The 14,245-nt window shown below is 48.6% G+C and overlaps 1 protein-coding gene across 1 annotated transcript in view; it reads right to left on the bottom strand.

The window, feature by feature from the left end:
• LOC118933440 (myosin-13-like) overlaps positions 1-14,245 on the bottom strand; it is a 42,151-nt gene that overhangs the window by 18,790 nt on the left and 9,116 nt on the right. The window contains 9 exon segments of the mRNA XM_057499481.1: positions 1,347-1,483; positions 2,608-2,758; positions 4,024-4,164; positions 4,350-4,389; positions 6,616-6,925; positions 7,710-7,880; positions 7,999-8,148; positions 8,863-8,981; positions 11,581-11,713. Of these exon segments, the coding sequence (XP_057355464.1) occupies positions 1,347-1,483; positions 2,608-2,758; positions 4,024-4,164; positions 4,350-4,389; positions 6,616-6,925; positions 7,710-7,880; positions 7,999-8,148; positions 8,863-8,981; positions 11,581-11,713 (1,352 nt within the window).

The raw sequence follows: 14,245 nt of genomic DNA, 5'->3' as shown, positions 1-14,245 counted from the left end.
CAGGGGGCCATTTGTGGATCTCCCCCTCATCTGGCTCCCCCTCCACCATCCTGTTGAAAACGCTGTGCCTAAGGTTGTCAGTGGCTTCCTAATTGCTAATGCGGTGAACATCTTTCATTCCTATTTTTTTAGTCTTTATCCTCCACTGAATTGTTACCTCTCACCTTTTTGAAACTCCTTTCTACTTTTGATTCCATCATAAAACAATTTTCCTGTTTCATGGCGTTTTGCCACGTGGGTTCCCTCCTCCTGCTGAAGGGTTGGTGTATACCCAGGACCCGCTAGTTGTCCCCTGGACTCTTGCCCTTGTAGAATTGATCTGTTTTCCTAATTTTCACTTTGCCTACATCCCAGTGACACACACACAACCTCCCACTATCACCCTCTATTCGCTTCCTGTCCCATGGCTCATGTGCACCTGAAAACTTGCTTCTCCTTCAGCTGGCCCTTCCTAGGGCTTTTTTCCTTTCTGAGCTAGTTTCCCTTCCCTTTAATGAGCAGATACTTGGGAGATGTTCTTGGCTGATACACAGTGGGGGTCCACTGTGGCAGTGAGAATGGTAGAGCTACATGGGGTACCAGGGAATCAGGGAGAACAGACACCCACCTAAATGCCCCTCTCCCTGAAGTTCCCACGCATGACCAGCCATCAGTGCTGCTATTCCTTCTGCTGAATTATTGGAGGAAGAAGACTCGGATGTGTTCTTTCAGTCCATCCCCTCCTCTCACTCGTGGACTGTTTCCTAATTCAGGTCCTGTCGTCTTTCATTTGGACTTCTGCCACAGTCCGCTATGGCCCTTCTGTCCCCCTCAGGCCTGCTCTCCTCGCAGCTGCTGGAGTAGCCTCTCTGAGCTGCAAACCCGATCTTCCCACTTGTCTTGTCACACCTTTCCTTGGCGTCCCACTGACCAGACGAGCCAATCTGGGCTTGTTAACCTGGCACCTGGGAACCTCCACTCCTGCCTCTCCCTCCTTGCTCCAGTTACGGGGACCTCCCAGGCCATCTTTTCTCAGGCCATGCAAAGCTTCCTCTAGGAAGTTCTCTCCTCTTGCCACCCCTTTAAATCAATCCCAACCCCAGCTTATTCTGGCCAGTCCCCCATTGCCCTGCATATAAGTGACATTGCACTTGGCACAGGCATTCACATCAGCCATGCTCGTGTCTGTGTCCCACTCATATGTGAGCTCCTGGAGGGCGGGGCTCATTTCTGCACACCCCATGCCAGAGACCGAACGAGTACATTAATACCCTAAGACCGCAGGCAGGAGGCAGTGATCAGCCCTTGGGAAGGGAGGGGAGGGGAAGGTAGAGGAGGGGTAGGGAGGGCAGGGGGGTCTGCATCACCTCCTCTTTATCATCTTCTTGAACTCCATGTGCATCAGGTACCCTCGGCCCACGGCCTGCGTGCGTGTCATCAGGGTCACCAGCTTCTTGTCTCTCATCTCCTCCAAAAGTCCCAGGAGCCCAGCTTTGAAAAACACCTGTGCTCGAGGAGAGTGGACCCTGCTCTGTTCTCTGCAGGGGTTGAGCCTGGGACCCTCGTGGGAACCTGTTTCTGCCCAGTCTCAGCAGCCCTCCACCTTCAGAGCCCTGGTGGGACCAGCAGACACCTGGCTCACAGGTCTCACTTCTTGGTGTCTCTGATCCCACACTGAGCCCTCCTTTGTCCTGTTCCAAATGACATTTCCAGGCCCCAGAAACTCCATGGACTGATGCGGAGAGCTCACAGATAGGAAGCAAAGATGAAGCCAGAAAGTACCCTTGGAGCTCAATTGTGCCCAGATTAGGAGAGACTCGCAGCCACTTCTGCCCCCCCATCCTCCTGGCTCTCTGCCCGTCTGAGAAGGCTCGTCCCCTCTGAGGCCCAGCTATGCACTGTCCACACTGGTGGAGATCCCTTGGCTCCATGACTTCCAAGGAAAGAGGGCACCACTGGCAGGGAGCAGGCAGCAGGCTCTTCCTCGGTGGGGATTGGTGGTCCCCAGTCCCGCCTGGCCCTCCCGGGAGGTAGAGCTTGAAGTCTGGCCAGGATTTGAAGTCAGCATTTACCACCCACTATCTGTGTAGACTTGAGCAAGTTTCTTCTCTGGGAGCCTCCATCCCTCCTGCCCTCCCAGTAACCCATGAAGTCAGGCCCGCCATTAGCACTATCAGGTTACTGGGAGGAGTCAGTGATGCAGGTATAGTGGGCATGCCGCACAACACGCTGTGTGCACACATGCTCCATGGTCCACTTTTCTCAGTTCCAGTCATTTTCCCAAGTCCTCATCATCCCTGGAGTTCTGTCTGTGCCCTCCTCTCTCTTTGGCTCCTTCCTCCCATTTAAGGATGCCTTTTCTCTGCTCCCTCCAGGATGCTAGAGCTCCCATTGCTTTTTCCTGTTGCTGGTGAGGTTTGGGCTTCCAATTAAGCCTCTAGACACTAAAACCAATGGGGAGACAGAGCCTTCGATACTTAGACCCGGGGCTCCCTCTACCTGGAATCCTGGGCAAGGGGTAGTCAGAGTGACTGGAGAGGGAGAGAGACAGCATTCCCTCCAGTCAGCAAAAGCCACCCTGGGCTGTGGGCTGCACAGGGCGGGGCTGTCCCAGCCCACCGGTCTCACCTTGGTGTGGCCAAACCTGTGCTGCTCCCGGTCCACATCGAAGGAGTTCAGAAGCTTCTCAGCAGCATTTTTGCTGTCGATAAACTGCCCTTCCGGGACGGCCCTGGCATTGAGGATCCAGTACATGAGGAGACAGCGCCGTTGGTCAGTTCTGGTGCCTGCTTGCCCCCAGGTGTGAGTGGGTCTCAGGGCAGAAGGGCCTCGGCTGTGCAGCCCTGTGCAGAGCCAGGAGGGAGCTCCCCCAGCTGTCTCCTGAGGGCCACACCCTGCTCCTCTCCACTCAGGCCCAACCCAGCCATTCTGGCCACCCAGGCCATGCCCTCTCCTTGCCCATGGGTAAGGCTCAGACAGCTGGAGGTGGTGTTGACTGTACCCGGGATGGGAGTCGGGAGGTTGAAGGAAGACAGACTCCTGGGAACCACTGGGGCTCAGGTGACAAGAGTCTGCCAGCAGCTGCTGAGCACCCAGGAAGCCAGAGAGACACCTGACCCTCACTCACGTCCCGCTCTGGGGGGCTGGTCGGGCCTATCATCTGCTTAGATGCGTCCCCCTCGGCGTGGCAGTGGGGGTGGTGGTTTCAGTTGAGGGACAAAATCACCTGAATGGATTCAAAACCCATACCTGAGAGCAGACCTTCTAGAACCTTCCCCTACTTCAGCCTTAGGAGGAAATGGAATATTGTACAGTCAGTTAGTTGGGCAGAGGGAGAATTTGGAGTTGATTCTAGAGAAGCAGGCAGTGGCAAGAGGGAGAGAAACCTTATAGAAAGAAGCCAAGCTGAGTGCCCGTCTGGGTGTTTGCTGTCAGAGGATACAGCTGTTATCTGACTTAACAGAGCCTTGAAATCAGCCATGACCTGCAAACATCTGCAGAAGTATCCTCTCCCTTCCTCTACTCTGGACAAGGCCTGGGCTTGTGGGCCCAGACGACAGCTGGAGGAGAGCGTTGGTCTGGAGAGGTGGGTCTGAACTGATGCAGTTTGTCCCCCCGAGGGGGTATGTGTAATGTTGAGACATGTTTTGATTGTCACAGCTTCTGGGTGTGTGTGTGTGTGGTATGCCACCAGCATCTAGTGGGTAGAGGCCAGGGATGCTGCTGAAATCCTACAGGGGATGGCTCCACAGCAAGGGATCATCTAGCTCCAAATGTCCGTAGTGCATAGGCTGAGGCACCCCGGTCTGGAGTGACAGGAGGGAAGGAGGGTCTGCACTCTCACCCTGGAACCTCTTTGGGGTGGCCTGGAGCTCACTTTGGCAATAGGATCGCCCCCCACCCCCAGCACCCAGCAAAAGACAAAGCCCATGGAAATACCCTGGGAGGCTTGTGAGCTCACCAAACTCCTAGCGCAAGGAGTGGCTTTGGGGAGTGCAGAAGGTGCCCTCAAAGGGAGAGAGATGCAGATGTGGGGCAGCCAACCGCTCTTTGAAGTCAGCATAGAGGATCCGGCTAGGGAAGCCGTTCCTGCAGATCCGGATGCCCTCCAGGACCCTGTTACAGCGCGGCTGGTGCAGGACCAAGTGGTGGTCCATCACGCCTGGGGAGACAGTGCCCAGGGCGCTTTATCATTGTGTGTCTTCGATGGCCTGGACACCGCGAGACACACTGAAACCCCCAGACTTGAATGGAAAGAGTTGGTGGAGGAACTTGGGAGTGGCTGCAGCCTGCTTACAGACTCAGGTAGAAATAATCCCAACCTTCTGGGGAGACTCTAGCCCCCTGTAACTGTGGGAATAAAAGCCAACATATTGGTCTTTGCTTTGTCCGTGGCTCTTGACTCTGTCACTAGGATCCAAGGGAGGGCAGAATGAGTGTAGAGCCCAAAACGTGGGCTTCCCATTAGAATAGTTGAGATGCCCTTCTGTGTCTATTGAAGGATGGGGTGTAAAATCCACAGGCTGTGCCTTTAGTGGGAGGAGAGGAACAGAAAGATGGCTGTGGTGGGGCGGGGGTGCCTGAACTCAGGGTGGTCCCCTGCTGACTGTTGAGTGCCTGCTCTGGGAAGGAAAGGGGGGCACCAGACCTGGGCTGGAAGAAGAGCAGCCATAGGGACATGCCCCAGGGGGGCAGCAACATGGTACTCTTGTTAACCTATCTGGATCAGGCACAAATCAAATGGGGATGGAGAAAATTCTGTATTGGGGCACTGTGAGGGGTTAGGAGAGGTATGTAACATCTTCTCATTGTGGGATCCCAGGTGCTGGGCAGGGATGGGGCTGAAGCTGGCTTTGACTTAAACTTAAGGAAACTTCTAGAAGCCTTCAAGTTTCCCTGTTGGCTGTGAGGAGAGATGGTTACAAGGTAGATGCAAGGTAGAGAGGAAGGGACAGAGATTTTACCAAAATTAACCTCCTGAAAGAAGCAGTGAGCCAGCAATTTCCCAAAGCCCTGAGGGCTTATATTTAGTCTTGATATTATTGCTTATTCAGGTTATGCAAAAAGTTACAGAGATACCCTAATTAAATTCAGAGAAGATGCTATTCATCACTTAAGTTTAAACTTGTGCCCATTTTTTTATATCCCACTGCCCAAAGTACACAAGGATAGTAATTTTTAAAGATTATCTAATATAGGGTGAATGATTATATAGCAGATATTTTCAAATTTAAAACATTAATTTGTTAAATTTATGCATTTATGATAGTTCATTATTTTAAAACCCAATTTTGACTATTACTTAAAATATGTATATGAGTAATCTCAATGACTGATACTGGCTTGTGTAGTTGTGAATAAAATGAGAGTTCCTGTGGCCAGGATTCTCACCTGGCTGTGGTTGACTAGCTCACTGCACACCTGTGGGCAATACATGGCTGTTGACTCTATATAAAGAGCTCTGCCCAGTGCTCTGGGCGCGACACGGTGGCAGGGCTGCAAGGCTGCAGGAGAGCAGAGCAGAGGCTGGAGTGGTGGCAGCGCCGAGGACAGAGGCCTGGAGGATGGCTGTGTGGGATGGCTGTGCAGAGAGGCCCGGAAGATAGCTGTGTGGGGCAGCTGTGGGGGCAGAGGGGCCCAGAGGCAGAGGCCGGCTTGCTGCATTCAGATTCGCTCTGAGTGAATCGGATTTTAGTGACTGACCTGCCACCGTGGAAATAAAGTTGGGTATAACCCTTTCACTCCAAGAACATTTTGCTGTCAATTTCTTTGGTCACATTGAATCCATAGCAAACTTGCCTGGGGCTGAAACCCATTGGCAAGACAGTAGCATTTTGGAAAACAGTCCATAAGTTCCTCAGGAAATTAAACTAGAGTTACCACATGACTGAGCAATTCCACTCCTCAGTCTATACCCAACAGAACTGACAACAGATGTCCACATAGAAGTTTGAACACAAATGTTCATAGCAGCGTTACTCACAATGACCAAAATGTGGAGACAACCCAAGCATCCACCAGCTGAGAGTGGGTAGACAAAATGTGTGATATCCATACAAGAGAATTTCATTCATAAAAAGAAGCAATGTACTGACGTGTGCACAACACAGACAAACCTTGAAAACATGAGACAATGTGAAAGAAGCCAGACACAAGACCATGTGGTATGATTTCATTGATATAAAATATCCAGAAGGGGCAAATCCATGGAGAGAGAATGTAGATCAGTTGCCAGGGGCTGGGGAGTGAGGGGCAGGGGGTTGGGAGTGGAAGTCCTGTTGACACTGAGTGACAGGGATGATGGAGATGGCCTCAAATTAGCAGTGATGCTTGCACAACTGTGTAAATACACTAAGAAACATTGCATATTTTTAAAGGGTGAATTTTATGGTACATGAATTACATCTCAATTTGAAAATGCTATTTAAAAATGTGGTTGTCTCATCCACTGAGAAGCCCCGTTTAGCTCCAGAGAGCTCAATCTCTTAAGGAAGAGGAAGAACAGGAGCAAGAAAAACTGTGATCAGAAACAGACAGATAAATCAGGCGTGTGACTGCTGGTTCGTCATGAGCAGCCTTGAGTCACGAGTAACCACACAGAGCTTTCCACAGGGGAAAACACAGAAAGAATTTCACCTGCTTCTGCACCAGCGTAGTTGGACAAAAGGAAGGACAGCAGCTTCAGCCAAGACTTCTGGTACAGCCCGACCATGGTCTCGTTCAGAGGGTCCTTGTTCTTGCCCAGCCAGCCCGTGATGTTGTAGTCCACAATGCCCGCGTAGTGGATCAGGGAGAAGTGGGCCTCAGCCCTGCCCTTGACCACCTTGGGCTTCTGGAAGTTGGCAGACTTGCCCAGGTGCTGGTCATACAGCTTGCTCTTGAAGGAGGTGTCTGTGGCCTTGGGGAACATGCACTCCTCTTCCAGAATGGAGAAGATGCCCATAGGCTGAAAGGATAACAGACTGTGCCTCCGCATTTAGTTGTACATCCCAGTGACTCCATTGTCTGCAGGTGCCAAAACCTTTGTTGTGCCACTCATGTCACCAGGAATGCTGGGCCTAAGTGTTGTGAGAGCAAGGCTCTTGGTTTCTTTGGTGCAATGACAGAACAGTGCGAGACATGCAGCACGTGCTTAATTAATATTTGTTGAATAAAAGAACATGGAATGAAGTTATGTGCACATAAATGTAGCTCACTTCTGGCCATAGGTTTATAAAAAAATAGTTTTTACCAAAAAATGTTATTGACATAGACATAAAGTAATGTTATATTTTAAACAGTAATGTCTGGATTTCTCAGGAGCCACCTTGAGAAGATAAACTCATTCCAACAGGATCAGTGCTCAAAACATTATGGGAATTTCTTTTTTAAACATTGAAGTTCCCTGCTGTTTTCATAGTAACAGTCCTCCAAGAATCCCACGGCCCGGGTTCTCCTTCCTGGGCTTTGGACATATGAGAAAGGTACGAAATGCCACTGTCCCCGCTGGGCTCCCATTCACGTTCTAGGGATAACTGAGCCTGTGGATCTTAACCACCCATGCACTTCTTTAGGTGTTTGAACAGATTCTGGGTGCTTTCTGCACAATAGGATTCAGCTCTCTGAAGGCCCACAACCTGGGAGAGTAGGGTTAGGGGCTCCAACCTATTAGCAGAGAAGAATTATAGCTAAGGGACGATGGTCCCAACCAAGGAGGAGCTGTCCCTGGGGAGCAGCATTCATTTCTCTACCTTCTCGATGAGCTCGATGCAGGCAGCCAGGTCCATCCTGAAGTCGGTGAATGTCCACTCAGTGCCTTTCTTCTTGTACTCCTCCTGCTCCAGCACGAACATGTGGTGGTTGAAAAACTGTTGCAGTTTCTCGTTGGTGAAGTTGATGCACAGCTGCTCCAGGCTGTTGAACTGGGTTTTTCAAATATTGAAGAATTTGAGTGAGTTTGGAAAATCCAGTGGGGATTCAGCAAAGCAGATACCATGTCAAAGGGCCTTTTTAGGCCAGTCATTTATTCAAACAACTCACATCGAAGATCTCAAAGCCAGCGATGTCCAAGACCCCGATGAAGTACTGCCTGGGCTGCTTGGTGTCCAGCTGCTGGTTGTTGTGGGCGACCATCCACAGGAACATCTTCTTGTAGACGGCTTTGGCCAGAGCGCCCACTGTGTTGGTCACCTTGAAGAAGGATCACCCACTCAACCCTCAGCTTAGTGTTTTTATGGTTGCGTTAAGTTGAAACATACAAAGTTGGCATCTTGAAGGTCAAAAGCAGTTGGAGATTGGCAATTTCACATAGTCCAATCTAATATTAAATATGTCTTGGGGTGTTTACCCAGCTCATGACATCTCCCTTTCTCTGAGAGCTAGCCCATTTGCAAAGATAGTTTTCTACAAACCACGGTTATAACACACTCCTCAAGCCACTAGACGCACTTAATTGATTTAAGTTTGGTTAAACAGAGCATTTCTTCTGAGAGGTGGAAACTGGGATCAAAAGACACTGGTCTCAGTCTCAGGGTGAGGGTGGGACCATGGAGATCTAGACTTGGGAGCTGTGGGGTGGCCATGGGCCGGAGAGTGGGGAAAGCTTGTATCTGCCTGATGGGAACACACAGGGGAGAGTGGTGCCAGCCCCCGGAGGCCCAGAGAAGGAGCTGGGGAGAGGCTGCCTGGCTCCAGGGGGCTCTTCAGTTCCTAGCTACAGGTCTTCAAGGCACTCAGTTGGTACATACTCCTGGATTTGCATTCCTTGAGTTACCCCTGAGGCCTAAGAATGAATCCCACCTGAGATTGAAAGTCAGTTTCGTATGTATTTCAGATACCTGCAACTCTAAAATGATGGTGAAAATAACAAAATACTTGAGTCAGCTGGAATCAGAACATTTTTACCTGTTGGACATTTTGTCCTTTAGTGACATATTCATTCCCCACCTTCACCCTCGGACAGCACAGGCCTTTCAGCATTTCTGCAGAGTTCAGACCCATTAAGTATCCAGCTTTGTCAGCCACTGAAAGAAGAGGAGAAATGGTGTGACACAAAACAGCAGCTGGTAAAGGGTTCAATCAGGTCCACCCAGAAATATTTTCTGTAATCCTTTTTGATGTTTTGATGTTCTCCTATGTACACCAGGCCTGGACTTGCCAATGATGCTTCAATCCCACAGTCCAGGATCCCAGATTTTCAAGAACTTCCAATTTGCCCCCTAGATACAACCCTTAATTATAGGTTATCTTGGTCTACTGATATTTGAATTTCATTTTTTAAAAAGATATAGTTACACAGTAATATTGGAGTCTCATAGCAACAAAATGGCATATAAATAAAGGAGGCACCAATTGGACAATTAACAATATATGTCAAGCACCTTCCTAATTTATGCAAGTGCTAATAGCTGAGAGAGAAGTACAAAACTTTAACCCAGCCTTCAAGTGTTTGGGAGATGTTCAAAAGCAGTTGGATTTTGTCAATTTCATATAGTTCATTGGGAGTTCAGTTGACTTTGGGATGGTCCTGGCTCTTGAGCTCATTGGGAAGGTAGAGAAATGCTCTGCTTCCCAGGGACAATCCTCACTGGTTGGGACCATCACCTTATTGCTGACTGGGGATGTGAGTTAATGAAAATACAGGGCAATATTTATTGAGTACTTAATAAGAGGCCAAATATGTGCTTTATTCTTTTTCCTGCTTTGCCATTTAGATGGATGCACCATTGTTCTTCTAGTTACTTAAACTTGAAAACTTGGGGTGACTGACATACCTGTGTTCAGACAGTCACCACATTCTGCTCACTTTACCTTCAAAATAGCTGGCATCTTCCTTGTTTCCAGGTGTTGTGGAATAGTATAGTGGCAGAGGGCCTGGGCTCCAGGGTCACACTGTCTGGGCTCCAGTCTTGGTTTTGTTTCTTTATGCCTCAGTTTTGTCATTTGTAAGCCGAGGGCTAGTGGCAGACCTATGCTGGCTGGGTTGTTGAGCAATGGGTCTGGTGCATAGAGAGCGCTCAGCAGACCTTAGCTTGGATTGGTAGCATCATCACAGGAGCTCAGGCCTCAATTACAACCCTCTTCTTACCCCTTTTCTAGGCTTCTTCTGCTCCTGAACATTGAACACATGGCTTCCAGAGCTGCAAGAGGGCTGGGGCCCCCACCAAGATATATATTAATATGGCGTCCTCTTGCTGAGGGGCTGGATACATTTTTATATTCTTGGTGAGCATGACTGCTCACAGATTAATCCCAGGCTGTCACTCATGCTTATGCTGCTACTTGGAGTGTCCGTGGCTTCTGGTGTTAACTGCACACATTCTAAACCGTTTATCCTGGCACTCAAGTCCTTTCCAAACTGATGCCAAGATAACCATATTTGATTCTCATCTCTTACAAGTCCATCACACGTCCCTCGTCTACAGCCAAAGTGGACCATTCTCTCCGCTCCTTAGTCCCCCCTGCTCATGAAGTTCCTTCTGCCTAGACTGCCCTCTCCCCCCACCTTTCAGAATCCTACCATCTTTCAAAGTCCATGTCAGTGTTCCCCTCACCCAGGAAGCCTTCCCTGATTATCCCAATCAGCGGTGCTTCCTGCTCTAATCATTCTGAGTTTCTCTCCTCAATTTAGCATGTACCTCTATGATAGGATTCCAAGATGGCCCCAAGATTGGTGCCCCTCAGTGCACCTTCTCTGTATAATTGCCTCCCCTTGCATGTGGGTTAAACTATGAATATAATGGGATATACTCCTGCATTGAGGTTACTAATCAGTTGATTTTGAGTTAATAAAAAGAGATTATCCTGGGTAAACCTAGCCTAATCAGGTGAGTCTTTATGGATGATAATGAAGTCATATATATTTTCCTGGCCTTTAAATCAAGGCTATTGGTTCCTTCTGTCATCTGGGATTCAAGACACACTGGTTCACACAGTAATACAAAAGGTAGAATTGTTAGGGATGAACCAGCCTTTTACTGATGGAGCTTGTAAATGCAGTGTGAGAGATATGAGGCCCAAAGAGGGCATATGGTGGGTGGGTCCGGCTGCTGTCAGCCCCTCCCACTGCTCCATTTCCCTGCCTTTTAGGGAGGAGGTGAGATCACCCAGGTGAGAGTCACGGAAGGAAGATGTGTACACCAGTGCTTGGGCAGGTCAAGTTCAACAGGTATCAGAGTGGAAAAGGCAGCACAGGAGGAAGAAACCTGGTTGCTGCCTTACCAAAGACCTTGTGTTAGGCCATAGCAATGAGGATGGTCTGGATATTAATAATGATATGCACAGAGGAAAGCGATGTTCCCTTAAATGTATCTTCTCATAAATGTCCACTTTAAAATAACATGTTAACTGTGATGGTGAGAGATCGACAAGTGGACTGTGATTACTCACATTTATGAAAATGATCCTTTTTGTTTTTCAAGTATTTGCAACTATAGGAGCCCTTGATCAAGGGAAAGGACTTCTCCGGCTCATGTACAATGAGCTTTGGATGGCCCAAATTCAGTGTGTACAATTTTCGAAGAGCATCTCTTGAGATGAACACAAAAGTTTATCTCCTGTGGCCCAGTCCACACACCAGCACAGGTGGAGAGTCAAATCCCAGGCCCCTCCCGGGTGCATTACCCTCAATGCCGTCCGGCCCTGCCTGCTCCTCACGCTGTTTCTGCTTGAACTTCTCATAATGCATCACAGCTCCAGTCAGTTTGTAGATCCCAACTTTCTCCTCTGAGCTGAAGCCAAGGATGTCAATGGCATTCTGGAATTAAAAAAAGGACAACCATCACGGTAGGACAGCTTCTTCCTGGCAAAAGAAAGTATAGCTTTTCCCTGGCAAAGATAGCACCTTTTTGTATAGCAGGTGAGACAGCATTTGCCCAAATAAGTGGATGACAGGTGGGATATGATAAGTTAGTGCTTAAAACACCATTTCTTTGATTTAATATGTTGGTGTGAGTGGGTGAAGATTATGGGAAGAAAATGTGAATAATCTATTTTCTCCCATCCAATAAGAACTGATTTTAATCCTTTCCCACTGTACATAGATTTGGGGGCTGTGTCTGGATAAAGTCACTGGGAACCATTGTGTGATATTGGGAGAAGGATGTCTATGGACAGCATCTGAAAAATAGTGTCCAACAGTTGGAGAGTTTGGCGTTGTGATCCAGGAATTCCAGTGCTGATCAGAGTTGAGGCAATATGCCATCCTAGAGTAGTAGAGCTGGAAGGGAAGACATTTGAAGCAAATACCATTGTTTTTCAAATAAGAAAGGAGCAAACTTTTGCAGACCCCTCTTCACATATGCAGGGGTTAGGCACCACACAGATGTTTTCTCATGAAGTCCCTATGATGAGAAACTTATATGTGAACAGATTTTCCAGACTCCCTGATGAAGAGCCGAGGTTCAAAGAGGGCAAATAACCTCTTTAATAAAAATAAAAACACTTATAAAAAAGATCAGTAACCTGCCCCAAGTCTTGCAGGCAGGGTGTGATAAGCATGGTGCTGGAGGCAGGGCTGGGTCACTTCAAAGCCCACAGCATTTGCCAATTTGGCTTTATAACCACTTGGCCCATCTTCAACCACCAAGGTTTAAACTAGAAAATCCTTCCCTGAGGAATACAGATTGATGGCGTGGCAGAGTTTGCTACTGGAGCCTAAGCAATGCTCATTGGTGGAGTTGAAATATGTGTGGACATGTCTGTGAGCTGGCAGGAGACCCAGCCAGTGTTGAAGAGAGGGGCACTCTTGGGGGTGGTGCCCCTTTTGGGGGAGGGAGAGCCCATGCCTAGAGTTGACGCTGGGAGGAGATTCAGAGGCCTCCCTTGAATCCATGCCTCATGCCAGCAGATCCATATCTGTGTTCAGGAAGAGGTCGCTGTGGGTTAGGAGAGAAAGGACTTCCACTAAACGCTGAAAGGAGCCGGTGAAAGCATTACTGCCTGGGAGCTTTTGGTATATGCAGTCCTTGCAGGGAGCAATCCCCCCTACCTGGCCACAAAACAGCCATCACCCAGGAGAAGCTCAGTGGGAGGGTGGAACAGCAGCCCATCAGCACGGGGTTTACAGTGAGGACCTGAGACATCTTTGGTGATGTGAAGAATGACTTAGGAGGGCCTTTCTCAGGGCTGGAGACCTTGCCTCAGTCATTGACCTGTCCTTTCTATACTCGTCAGTGGGTAGAGACTGGAAAACCTGGTAAAAATACGTAACGCTTGTCATCAGAGAAATGCAAATTAAAACCACAATGAGATATCACCTCACACCAGTAAGGATCACCACCATCCAAAAGACAAACAACAACAAATGTTGGTGAGGTTGTGGAGAAAGGGGAACCCTCCTACACTGCTGGTGGGAATGTAAATTAGTTCAACCATTGTGGAAAGCAGTATGGAGGTTCCTCAAAAAGCTTAAAATAGAAATACCATTTGACCCAGGAATTCCACTTCTAGGAATTTACCCTAAGAATACAGTAGCCCAGTTTGAAAAAGACAGATGTACCCCTTTGTTTATTGCAGCACTATTTTCAATAGCCAAGAAATGGAAGCAACCTAAGTGTCCATCAGTAGATGAATGGATAAAGAAGATGTGGTACATATACACAATGGAATATTATTCAGCCATAAGAAGAAAACAAATCCTACCATTTGCAACAACATGGATGGAGCTAGAGGGTATTATGCTCAGTGAAATAAGCCAGGCAGAGAAAGACAAGTACCAAGTGATTTCACTCATATGTGGAGTATAAGAACAAAGAAAAACTGAAGGAACAAAACAGCAGCAGACTCACAGAACCCAAGAATGGACTAACAGTTACCAAAGGGAAAGGGACTGGGGAGGATGGGTGGGAAGGGTGGGGAAAAAGAAAGGGGGCATTATGATTAGCATGTATAATGTGGGAGGGGTACAGGGTGGGCTCTACAACATAGAGAAGACAAGTAGTGATTTTACAGCATCTTACTGCGCTGATGGACAGTGACTGTGAAGGGGTATGTGGGGGGGGACTTGGTGAAAGGGGGAGCCTAGTAAACATAATGTTCTTCATGTAAAAAAAAAAACAACAAAAAAAACCCAAGGAGACCGTCTGAGTGAGGTGGTCCCAAACAGGGCGCTGGAGAGGCGACCCCAGAGCTTAGGAACAGGCCCAGGCGCCTTGGACAGGGCCTGCTGAGGCGTGGGAGACTCTGGGTGCCAGGGGACAGGAGGGAAGTCCTCCTGCTTCTCACATCTCTTTCTCCTGAGGCTACACTTGCCACCCATCTGTGCGAGCACCTAGCAGAGGCCAGCCAT

Source organism: Manis pentadactyla, chromosome 4 (genome assembly GCF_030020395.1).
Source record: "Manis pentadactyla isolate mManPen7 chromosome 4, mManPen7.hap1, whole genome shotgun sequence".
Classification (NCBI taxonomy): domain Eukaryota; kingdom Metazoa; phylum Chordata; class Mammalia; order Pholidota; family Manidae; genus Manis; species Manis pentadactyla.
This window is presented reverse-complemented; position numbering and strand designations above follow the sequence as displayed.